The sequence below is a fragment of the Peromyscus eremicus genome, chromosome 6, assembly GCF_949786415.1.
Source record: "Peromyscus eremicus chromosome 6, PerEre_H2_v1, whole genome shotgun sequence".
NCBI classification, from domain to species: Eukaryota; Metazoa; Chordata; class Mammalia; order Rodentia; family Cricetidae; genus Peromyscus; species Peromyscus eremicus.
The window spans coordinates 109256371-109269560 of NC_081421.1; the positions used below are offsets into that span (position 1 = coordinate 109256371).

Sequence of the window (13190 nt, forward strand, 5' to 3'; positions counted from 1 at the left end):
TGCCATAGGCTGTGCACTTAACAAAAAGAACAAGGTTTAGCCAGGTGTGGTGGTGCATGCCTTTAATCTCACATTGGGGAGGCAGAGTCAGGAAGAGCTCTTTGAGTTCAAGGCCAGCAATAGCTACATAGTGAGGCCCTGTTGCAAATAACAATAATTAAATATTACATGAAAATCAGGGCTGAACTCAGAACTTATGAAATGTTCATAAACAATCTTAAGCAAGTCAGTAACAACTACAATAAAGGCAGTACTATATTTAATCTCTTCTATCTGTAGTCTCTAATTTGGATTTTTGCTTCTTTGGATACTAGAAAAACTAATTTCATTAGTAATAAAACTGCCCCGTAGGGGCCTGGAGAGATGGCTTGATGGTTAAAGTGTTTTCTGAGCACGAATGAGGACTTGAGTTTCTATCCCCAGCATCCACGTAAATAAAGTCCAATGTGGGAAACAGGCCTGTGACCCCAGCCTTGAGAGAGCAGACACAGGAGGATCGCAGGGGTGCACTGGCCAGCTAGTCTGGTTAAAGTGTAAGCTCCAGGTTTAGTGAGAGTGCCCTCAAAAACAAAGTGGAGAGCAACAGAGGAAAACACCCAAAGTTAAACTCTGGCATCCATACAAGTATGCACAGGAGCACACACACACAAGAACACACTCACGTAAGCACAAGCTTTACATTATATAGTTTTAACATGTAAGTTGAAACATATACACATCACACACACACACACACACACACACACACACACACACACACACACACACACACACGACTACATCTAGAAAGGCCTACCATTTTTAATTTAGAACTTAGCATATGAATATAATGTGTTGTGATCAAATCCACCCCCATTCCTTCCACTCTTCATTCCCAATTTTATCTGTTGGTTTTAAACACACCGAATCCCCTTAATGCTACCTCTATATACGTGGGTGTAGGACCACCTCCTGGAGCATGGGTAGCATCCCTGACTCTCCCTCCCTCAGAAGCCACTGTTGCTCCTCAGCTAAGGGTAGGACTTCACGAGCCCCCCCCACTCCACCCAATGCTAGAATCTTGGGTGGCATGACCTCATAAAGTCTTGTGTGTTCAGTCACAGGTACTATGAATTCATGTATGCAGCTGTCATGTCCATCAAATGCTGCTTCACTACCGATGTCTACAGCCTGACTCTTCAGGATCTTTCTGCCCCCTCTTCTAAACTGGTCCCTGAGCCTTGGCAGGGTGTGGGGTGAGGGGGTGGGGGTGTGATACAGATGTTCCACTTAGAGCTAAGTACTTCAATCTCATCTATTTCTCTGCATGCTGGAGAGTTATGAGTCTCCATATGAATCTCCATGTACTACAAAAAGAAGGTTTTCTGATGAGAGTTGAGAGCTGTACTAATCTGTGGGTATAAAGATAAGAACCTAGGGTACTGTTTAATACCGTGTCCTTTAGCAGAATGGTAGTATCACACTCTCCCCTGAAGCCTATGGACTTAGCCAATCAGGGCTTTTGGGCCCAGTTAACAGTATCAGGCATGAGTTTCTTAAATCAGAAAGTGGCTGGTTATCCTCACAACATCCAGGTTATTATTGCACCAGGGTCATCTCTTGCCAAGCCAGCTGTTACTGTAGCTCACGGGGCTCACAGCTGGATAAGACTGCTGATTCTTTTCTCTAGGGAGCTATCTTCACTGATACTTCCAATCCCAAAGGGAAATGCTATTGTAGCTCAATAACATTAGAGTACAAGAGTCCAAAGCCACTCTATTTTAAAAAGGCACTTCTGCAGGAGTTTTCTCTTTTCTTAAGGTCTTTATAAATTACAACTAAGGGTTTCCCTGAAAACCTACCCTGATCTCTTCATAACCATTAGTAAATTTTGGTAAAAGAAAAATTATATAATAGGCCCAATATTACTTCTGCATTGACATCTTTTGCCTACTTACCAATCACATGCGAAACAGGCTGTGAAGAAATACAGGTTGTAGAAAACACATCATACTAAATGTATGCTGAAAGCAACACACACACACACAATCATTAAATGGGTTTCCTGCCAAGTGTGGCGGTAGGAAATCCACCAGCACTGGGAGGCAGAGACAGGTAGAATTTTGTGAGTTCAAAGCCAGGCTGGTCTACATAGTGAGTTCCAGGACAGATGAGGCTCTGTAAAGAGACCCTGTCTCAAAACAAACAAACAAATAAACACATAAAGTGGTGTTCCTTCAATTTTGAGTGATACTGAGTTTTAAATAGGGAAAAATCAAGAAAACAGAAACCACCTAACAGACACCCAAAACTTGTTTCTTTACTCACAGTGACATATGTCACACATTACTTCTTACCATTAACAATATCACCTTCTTGCAAAGGCCGTCTGTCTGGAATCCCATGGCAGATGACTTCATTCACTGAGGTACAACAAGACTTTGGGAAATTATAATAATTCAAAGGAGAAGGATAGCAATTTCTTGCAATGCATGCCTACAGTAAATTAAAATACAGAGAAAATCATTTGGAATGTATAAAAGGAAAAAATGTGTACACAATTAGATCATCAAATCTGAAAAACTTTTATGACAGATGCTACTATTAAGAACTGATATTTTACTTGAAAATAGTGATGGAGTTATACATACATACACACACACACACACACACACACACACACACACACACACACAAATACCATGTTATTGCCACCCAGGCTTTTCTTAGAACTCATAGGCCAAGACACTGGTACTACAGACATATAATGACACCATGCCAGGCCAGTAGATGTTATCTTGTCCAGTATCTAGTATGCTATATGCTAATTAAATATACTGCATGCAAACCAGTTTACTGGTCTTCAGGTAAAGGAGAATCAAATTCACGTAATACAAATAAGTGTCATCATATCAAGATTCTACTCTGACTTAACTACTACTTGTGAAACATATCTTCAGTAAAAAGAGTGCATATTAATAAGCACTTTCAATAATACCCTCTTATATTAAGGCCAATTCCATCCCTATAACAAGGAAATGAATACATGTATAATTAAGAATCGGTAAATCACTTTTGATATTCTGTGGAGTTAGAAAATAACTGTGTGAATCTTACACCATGGTAGTCACAGAGTGCTGTAGGTTCCACATTGCCGAGTGGTTCCAGTCTAGTAAATCTCTAATGGCTGCCCAAGGTACTGTTTGTGAAATAGTCCATAATTTAATGAGATTCCACAACTTCTAGAACTGTGTAAGAAACTGAAGTTCCCTAAGGTAGAGAATACTCTCCACAGCAAACGGCTACATCTTCCGGTGCTTCCCCTATGTGGGTGTACCTCTGCAGTTAGTTATCATTCCACATGACTTTGGTACGCTAACACCTTTCTCCTCAGTTCCTACAAAATGCGAGCAACCGTAGCACCACCTCCTTACCTACTTCCCGAGGATGCTGGTGACTGCAAATGAGTACATAGGAAGGTCCTTACTGTAAAGAGCACCTGCCCAGAGGACGTACTCAAATTGCCTACCCATGATACACTAATATATACAATACCCCAGATCAAAATTCATGTAAGTCTAAATAAAAAAAAAACTCACAAGGCTGGTAGGTAGATCTGGGATTCACCTGCCTGACAACCTGAGTTTCATCCTTGTGACCCATTAGATAGGCAAGAGTTGACTTTCACAAGTTTTTCTGACCTACACACACACAAACACACACACCACCCCAGACAAACCAAACAATAAATTCCAAACTGTCAAATAACCTCCAACAATGTTTTTTTAAACATTTTTATAAACTCCAGACACATAGTCCAATTCTTTCAGGAAGGCTGTCACCATTTACAACACCATCATCACTGTAACAGCACAGAGTGTTGGTTCCATCCTCACCTCATGAGTGATGGATACAGAAATCTGTAGAATCTACTGTACATGTGTTTGAACTACTTAACACTTTTCTGTGAACAACTTAGACATATGAAGTATAACCAGTCTACATCTAATACACTCTAACAAGCAATCTTTATTTTAAAAAAAAAGTATCACCATGTCATATTTTATCTGATCTGTTTATTGCCTTGTTAATGAAGATTTTTTAAGATATGTGGTTTCAATAAGAACAGAGTGGAACTCTGGTAGGAGGAAACTGGATTAGGAGGATTAGAAGGTGTGGTCTTGTTAGAGAAAGTGTGTCACTAGAGGTGAGCTCTCTCTCCTCTCCCCTCTCTCCTCACCTCTCCCTCTATCTCCCTCCCACTCCCACCTCCTGCATGCTGCCATGCTCCCTGCCATGATGGCAATGGACTGTAAACAAGGCCAGATGAAATGCTTTCTTTGTAAGAGCTACTGTGATCATGGCATCTCTTCAGAGCAACACTGACTAAGGCAGCATCTTCCTATCTGATCTGTTTATTGCCTTTTTGCTGTGTGTATAAAAGGAAAATTGATTTCTAGTCTAGTTTCTGTGATTTGTTTTGTATTTCAGAACACCTGGCATATGCAGTGGTATGTTTTATTGGAAGTACTGGTTAATCAATTCTATAAAAGCTGATAAAAGGCTGAGGTTTCAGAATAACATGTCTCAAGTGCCCTTGGATTTCAGCATCACAGATACAGTCACGCCTAAGCATCTGTGCAGGACTCTTATCTCAACCCCTGCTGGCTACCGGGATCTGCAGAAACTCAAGTCTTTTGTGCAGTGCAGTGTCTGCACACATGCTATCCACGTCTCCCCTATACTTTAAACCACTCCGTGACCCTATTACACTGTGAATACTCCTCCCTATGTAGATAACAGTAGCAGGGAACAAAGGAGCACAAACATGTCTGCACAAAAGTTATTTTTTCCCAAACATTTCCGGTTGTTGCTAGCCGAATGCCTGGATGCCCAAGACCTGTGGGTAGAATATACTTACCAGTGTAACAGCTACAGAATGCTTCCCATATTCCAAACAATGCAGAAATAAGTCTTCAAATTCGCTCAAGAAAGTTATTTTGGACATTATAAAAATGAAGTTAAAAATTTTAATAATTGAAACTTCTGAAATAAGAAAAGTAAAGCTCTTACTAAGTGTACAGCATGATCAATTTCTTCAGTAGTTACACCTGCTTTAATCATCCCAGCAGCAATATCCAAGACTTCTCGAGCAAGCTGAAAAATAAGCATATTCAAGAAGTAATAAAACAGAACCTACACTCTGCACTATTTTTGATTTTATGAAAAATCAGCCAAATAATATCATTTGATACCATTTTTTGTATGCAATATTTAAATATCAGAAACATATAAAAGTATGTAAAAATAAATTTATATAAAAGTTGGGATAAAGAGATTTACTACTAACTTTTTTTTTTTTGTTTTGGTTTTGGTTTTTCTACACAAGGTTTCTCTGTGTAACAGCCTAGGCAGTCCTGGAACTCACTTTATGGACCAGGCTGGTCTTGAACTTGAGATCTGCCTACCTTTGCCTGTGAGTGCTGGGATTAAGGGTGCGCACCACCACCATCTGACACTAATAAGTAAACTTAATGAAGATTTATATCCTAAGATAGATAAACAATCAACTGACAATGTTACATTTCTAAAATAGAGCATGAAAGGAAATATAAGAAAAGATGAATGAATTTCCTTTAAAAAATCATAGTAAGTAAAAGACATAACACAAAATTCTCCAGATAATAAAAAAATAGCATCAAATCACTTTTAAAATGCTGCACAAAAGCCTTAAATGAACATCTAAATGAACACAATTATTTTTCTTTAGAAAAATTTAAATATGTGATTTCATCTAATTAATCCCATCCATACTCCAAACATAGGATTCTCACAAGACTTTAGTCTAATTCTGTATGAGCCTTAAACTTAGTCCTGTGCTATAACATTTGTAAACTTAGAATGACTAAGTACCATAAAAACTTCACTCTTTGAGGGGCTGTGGTGGCGCACGCCTTTAATCCCAGCACTCGGGAGGCAGAGGCAGGCGGATCTCTGTGAGTTCGAGGCCAGCCTGGGCTACAGAGTGAGTTCCAGGAAGGCGCAAAGCTACACAGAGAAACCCTGGGGGGGGGGGGGGGGGGGCGGAGGACACACAACAGGGACGATTTTACTCTTTAAAAATAATCCTGCAAAAACAAACAAACAAAAAACAAAAATAAAGCTGAGTGTGGTGGCCAAGCCTTTAATCCCAGCACACAGGTGGATCTCTGTGAGTGCAAGGCCAATCTGAACTACACAGTGAATTCCAGGACAGCCAGGGCTACAGAGACCCTCTCTCAAAAAAAAAAAAAAAAAGGAGGAGGATACTGTAAGCTCTTGTGCAAAGTCATGCTCATCTTTCAGTCTTTGCCATTCAGTAAATATGTTTATGCAAATAAACAATACAAAGTTGATGAAAGAAAATGGTGACTACAGATGAATCACTCTTAGTTTTATTCTAAAATAGATTATTTAAATATAAAAAATATTTTGAAAATAGGTACAGGAAAGGGGTGGCTAGTGGCAGTTTACAAAGTAACATTCTTACAGCTTTATAAACCACAAATCACTGACTTCCTATCTGTATTATTAACCCTATTCTACCAGTGAGAAAAAATAACTTACCCTACACACAAGTCGCATCCCTTCTATATCTTCAGTTGAGAGTAATTTAATTTGAGAAGTACCTTTAAGAGCCTGTTCAGATTCAGACATTCCTGGAATGGAAAATGAGTGAGTAAAACCACAACAAAGAGAAAGACAGAAGTCAGCACACTATACCCTGAAGACTCGGTAACAGGAGATTCTCCTTATGTACCATACGATACTATTTCACATTGAGAGGTCCAAATTAGGTTATTGCTTTAATATTTTCAACACAAAAAGGAAATAAAAGAAACTGGAAGAAAAACTTTCTAAAAACTTAGTAGGAAGCAGTCACTGCTCACAGTTCTCGCTGCATGCCAGGCAGTGTACTCACAGCGCACTAACTGATGCACTTAACAAGTACAGCACAGCGTACAAACTCTTCATGGCCATGTCCCGAAGCATCTCCACACCAGCAACTAATCATCAACTACCTTACTGTTCTTACTCAAACTACAGTTTACGACCTTTGCTTGGGTTGGTTGGTTTGTTTTAGAGTTTTGTGTACAGGTATTCTGTCTGCACACCTTGTGGCCTTGAGGCCAGAAGAGGTCATCTGGTCCCCTGGAATTGAAGTTCCAAGAGGATGGGAGCCATCAGGAGGGGGCTGGGAATTGAACCTGGATCCTCGGGAGGAGCAGCCAGTGTTTTTAACCGCTAAGCCATCTCTGCAGATTGGTTTATGATTTTTAGTAGGCTTTAACTAACATTTGAAAAGTGAAAAAGGAGTAGAACGTACCAGATTCTATATTAGAAAGTCCCAGGTAAAGACAGCTGTGAAATACCTGATTATTATTTTTATGCACACAGATCATGTCATAAAACCCATTTTATCACTCAAGGTCATAAAATAAATAAAATAAAAGTTTGGGAAAATAATCTTAATTAATAAAATTAGTCTAATTCAAGTTTTACATATACTTAAAAGAAAGAGTCAATATAGCAATTTCAAAATCTTAAGGGGGAAATGCAACAAATTATCAATGAATCCTGTTTTCATTCTCTGAAATGGAAAATGCCCAAATAAAATTTTTTGCAACGTTTTTATGTGTATGCTATGTGTGTGCTGGTATATGGGGTCAGAGTAAGGGATACCCTGGCACAGGAGTTAGAGGCAGCTGGGTTCTCTTGAAGGGCAGAAAATGCTGTTAACCACTGAGCTCTCTCTCTAGCCCCTAAAGAATTGTTTTCATTACCATCAACTAAGAAAAGATTCACATCAGAACACAGAGTTATTGATTCAATATTGAAAATTAAATGATTATCCAGAAAGATAATCCTGTTAACATGGATGGCCACCACCTTAAAATATAAATCTCAATCAACAAATGAACATCACAGAATGAGTATCATCTGGAACATTATTTCAGCAATATTAGCAGATATAAGTAAAAGAAAGAAATATAAAATTTAAAAAGATAAGAGCTTTATCAATTTCAGATATTACATAGCCACAGAACAAAAGAATCATCTGAGAAATGGATGAAAATAAGAATTTAGCAAGTTAGCAGTTAAGAAGTCAAAATTAAAAACTCTACCTACTACAATACAAACAAGCTACAAATACTAACAATAAAGTACTCAGAACAAATGTAACAGTGAAAAAGCTTCAAAAACAACTCGGGGCCAGGCAGCAGTGGTGGCGCACGCCTTTAATCCCAGCACGTGGGAGGCAGAGGCAGGCGGATCTCTGTGAGTTCGAGACCAGCCTGGTCTACAGAGTGAGTTCCAGGACAGGCTCCAAAACTACACAGAGAAACCCTGTCTCGAAAAACCAACAACAACAAAAAGAAACTCTGAAACTTTACTTTTACTTTAAGATATAAAAGGAAAGCTACACAGAGAAACCCTGTCTCGAAAAACCAAAAAAAAAAAAAAAGATATAAAAGGAGATTAATACAACAGAAAACACACCCTATTTTTAGATAGAAGATTTAGTACTATCAAGGTATTATTCTTTCAAAATTAATTTATAAATTGAGTTTTATCCCAATAAATAATGTCAACAAGGTATTTTGGAATCAAGACAAACTTATTATAAACTTAATACAGAAAAGGAATCATGCAAGATTACCAAGAGAATTCCTGAGAAAAAGCAAAGGAGACGGCAACAAGGCCCACAGATAGGAAAACATTTCCAACAGCCACGCTTGGCAATGGCTGTGGTTAGACCAACGGGTCAATCAAACCCCAGACTAAAGACAGGAGAATCAAATGTAATAATACAAGACACATTTATCTTACTACATACAAATGCTCAAAGTTTGTCATAATATAATGACAAAATATTAGGGTTCCGCTGGGGGAAAACATTTTTACCATATAATTCAGAGTGTTAATGTACAAAGAACATTTTAGAAATCAATTTTGGAAAAAAAAAACCTAATAGTCTAATGGGGAAAGAGGTTAAGAATATGAACAAACATTCAAAAGGAAAGAAAATGCCATTTAATACATGAAAAGATGTTAAACCTTATAATTTAAAAATGCAAGCTAAAATAAAAGAATACACAATTCCTCAGCCTTTCAGACTTATAAAGGCCATACAAACTTGATAACAAACAATGTTGGTGACAGTGGAGGAGAAGCCAAGTTCTGTGTTTTCTTGTACAATTTGGACCACTCCATGAAGTTGAGGGGCATCCTCGCACAGGAATCACACTAGTCTTCATTGTATTGTTCACACTTTAGTATGTTTTGTCAGAGCAAGCACACTAATGTTTTGTTTGGTTGGTTTTTTGGAGTTTGTTTTATTTTGGTTTTTTGAAAAAGAATTTCTCTGTGTAGCTTAGGAGACTGTCCTGGAATTTGCTCTGTAGACCGGGCTGGCCTCAAACTCAGAGATCACCTGCCTCTGCCTCCGAGTGCCGGGATTAAAGGTGTACACCACCACCGCCAAGCTCATGCTCATGCTTTTTATGAGAGTAATAATTGGCAAAATGCTCTGAAATTTCTACTATCTCAAATAAAAATGTATATATTCTTTGATCCAAACCATTACTTTAGATAATTAACCTAAAAAAAATTCTTAATCGTGAACAAAGATGAAAATACAAGAATAGAAACTACAATCAAATTCACAGAAGTAAAACCCTGCAAATAATCTAATCTAACCATTCATTGGGAGAGGCCTGGTTGATTATTATGATACACCCACACAATGAAATTAAAATTATGGAACTGAAGAACTTACATGAACTCCTATCATATATTAACATATCAAGAGAAGACAAAAAGATGAAGGTGTATGTGGTGTGTTCAACTGTATATAAACCAGCACTGGTCTAACAGATATTCACAGAGTATCTTGGGAACGCTCTTAAATCTCTACAGAGCAGGGCTTCTTTTAAACACATAACATTCTAGTCTATTAAAAATTGTATTTATTTCTTAAAATATAAGTTAATACGACATTCCAAAGAGAATAATGAAATTACGTTTCCAAGGTATCACCCATACTGTCCTTTCCTTACGTTTATTCACAATGATTTAACTAAATTTTAAATTACATACAGAAAAATAATACTATGGTTCTGTGCAGCCATCTAAGCTGTCCAAGCTGTCGACAGTGGCAGCAGACATGCAATCCCACACTCAGGAGGCTGAGACAGGAGGACTGTACATTTGAGGCCAGCTTGGGCTAGTAATTACATCATGTCAAGACCAAAAATTTTTTAATGTTTTAAATTTAAAAATAATGTAAAAATCACTGGTACTCAACCATTTCTCATTTCTGACATGCAAAACCAGTCATCACCTAGTCCAACCTAAATACTGTACAAGTTCAAAGGTCAGAGACTAAGTCCACTGACCTGTGTGGCAAATTATTCATCTTCTCTGCATGTCTCACTATTATTATCTATAAAATAGAAGACAACAGAACCTACCTCAGACATGTTGAAAGTATTAAATGGAGTAACACGTGCAAAGACTTAGTACAGTGCCTGACACACAGTTAAGCAAAAACAGACATCAGTCACTGTTAAAGAGTCACCACCATCATGCTCATCACCGCTACCACAGCACCACCATGACAGTCCTTCTATCACTGCTACAGCCCAGTCCTGAGGGAAGCATTCACTGGCCTTCATCATCTACTTTTGCCTTAATCTAGGTAAGAGCAAAAAGAAAACCAAAACCTTCCCCTCCCATCTGGCAGTTTGTTTAACAGGAAATATAGTATTTTTCTGAATGTAGTCTATTAAAGCCACATAAACATTGTTTTCAGAACTGGACAGATTCCTAATGAGGGGGAAAAAAATCTTTATCTTAAATGCTCTAATGTGGCTTTTAAAAAAAAGAAACAATGTTTACATTACATGTCCAGCACTGAAAACTCTCTACAAGGAGAGTATTCCTTCCTTGGCAGTGATAATCACGCCCACAAATGGAAAAATGCAGAAATGAGGCAAGCAGGACTTACCTAAGGGATGATCAGCGTAGTCTGGCCTCTGAATGTAACTGGGCACTGGCCTTGTTGGCATCTAGAAACAATAACGAGATCTGTTCAACACCTATTAACTAGTAACAAAGATAAGCCTGGGGAGAAGACTCAAGAGTCAGGTTCAAGCAAAACTTTTTCATAAGAAGTGAATTCTAATGCCAGGTGGTAGTGGCACATGCCTTTAATTCCAGCACTCGGAGGCAGAGGCAGGTGGATCTCTGTGAGTTCAAGGCCAGCCTGGTCTACATAGTGAGTTCTAGGACAGCCAGGGCTATGTGGAGAGACCTCATATCAAAACAAACCTCTTGAGTCCTATGAAAAGCAAGCTTTCCTTGATGTGGATGCTCACTGACCACTGGCTTTCATAGCTCTGGAGAGTGCTGGACATGCTACCTGCAGGGGAAAGTAACCAACAGCTCACCCAGTTAGGAACCCTTCCAGCTAGTCATGACCAGGCTGACTCCATGTACCCAGTTCAAAATGGCATGGATGCTCTGGGAGTCAAGAATCTATTTCTCATTGGATTTAAGGTCTTCCCCACCAGTCAGAGGTTGTGAACCTCTCAAAACAGCATTTACTGTACAGAAGAGGGCTGTTGCACACAAGAATTGACAGAGGCTGTGAATGAATGCCCAAGACTTGTACAAGATCAAACAAGTCAAAATTCCAGTATGGATGGGGAGGGGCTCATGAAGTGTCCTACCCCAGGCAGAGGAGCTATATATAAGCAACTGATGCCTGCTAGAAAGGAGTCAGCTTTCTTAGGATGCAGCCCGACAGTTTGCCCATGTTCTAGTAGATGCCTTACATCTATGCACATAATGGCAGCATTAAGTGGACTTGGTTTTTTTTTTTTTTTTTTAAGTATATGAAGTTGGGAAGGAAATGTAGTGAAGGAATTAGAGAGGAGAGTGAGCTGTGGATGAGTCTGATTGAAACACATTCTATTCATGCATGAAATTCCCTACAGGAAGGGATAGGAGTGGTACTTAAACCACTGTCATTCGGTTACAATGTGTCACATTCTACAAAAACTGCAGAAGAGCAGTATTATACAGTACTCTCATGCCAGCCATAAGAGTAATTATTCCACCCGGTCGGCGGTGGCACACGCCTTTAATCCCAGCACTTGGAGGCAGAGGGAGGCAGATCTCTGTGATTTGGATCTCTGTGACTTACTTCGAGGCCAGCCTGGTCTATAGAGAGTATTTATCCCACCAGGTGGTGGTGAAGCATGCCTTTAATTTAATCCCAGCACTTGGAGACAATCAGACAGATCTCTGAGTTCAAGCTCCAGGACAATATAAAATAAATCTCCAAAATAAAGATTTATCCCATTCTTTTTTAAAATTTATGAAGTTTTAGTCTTTATATCCAAAATCTTCTCTACTTCTTCCACAACTGCCAATTGTCCTACTAGTTCCTGAGATCTAGAATGTACACTGCTCCTTTCTGAAGGCAACCCTGCTCGTGATTCACTACTGGAATACAAATTACAAGCATCAATTTCAGGAAACTGCAAACTGGTTAAAGACAATGTTCCATTCTAATGACTTTACATACTCACCAGTGGATAATGCGGTCTGAGTTTACCGTGTACCGATAACCTGCCCACGGGTCAGTGTTAACATCACCTTCTACAGTCCAGGAACATACTTCTCGTTTTGCCTTTTCATCTTCTGGGAGAAAGAATAATGGACAGATGTCAAAGCAAGAGGAGAGAAAGAGATGCTTCAGTCATCAGGCTGCCGAGCAGCAGCATACTTTACTTCTCACTTGGCTGAGAGCCAGAGAGCCCAGGCACAAAAACCTAGCAAGCATCCAGCCGAGCCTGACCAAGGAGCTGCTTTATGCTCTGCTCACCAGTCGTCCACACTCTCAGACCTCAGTGTCTGGGAAGAAGTACCCAGACACACGCTGTACAGTCTCAAACAGAATGGCAGCAATTCATACAAACTTAACTTTAAAATATCATATATGAGCTAAACTTTCCCATCTAAATTCAGACTTAACAGCTGAATTCTATGCTCTTATTTAAAAGTGGTGATCCTAAATCACCCAACAAACTTACATTAAAAAAAAAATTCCAATTTAACCAAACAATGGCTTTTAAGTTTTTTTTTTTTTCCCCAAGATTTAT

The 13190-nt window shown here is 38.9% G+C and overlaps 1 protein-coding gene across 1 annotated transcript in view; it reads right to left on the reverse strand.

Annotated features, from left to right (window-relative positions):
- Metap1 (methionyl aminopeptidase 1) overlaps positions 1-13190 on the reverse strand; it is a 35180-nt gene that overhangs the window by 11983 nt on the left and 10007 nt on the right. The window contains 6 exon segments of the mRNA XM_059266335.1: positions 2337-2475; positions 5053-5136; positions 6586-6677; positions 11030-11090; positions 12618-12646; positions 12649-12729. Of these exon segments, the coding sequence (XP_059122318.1) occupies positions 2337-2475; positions 5053-5136; positions 6586-6677; positions 11030-11090; positions 12618-12646; positions 12649-12729 (486 nt within the window).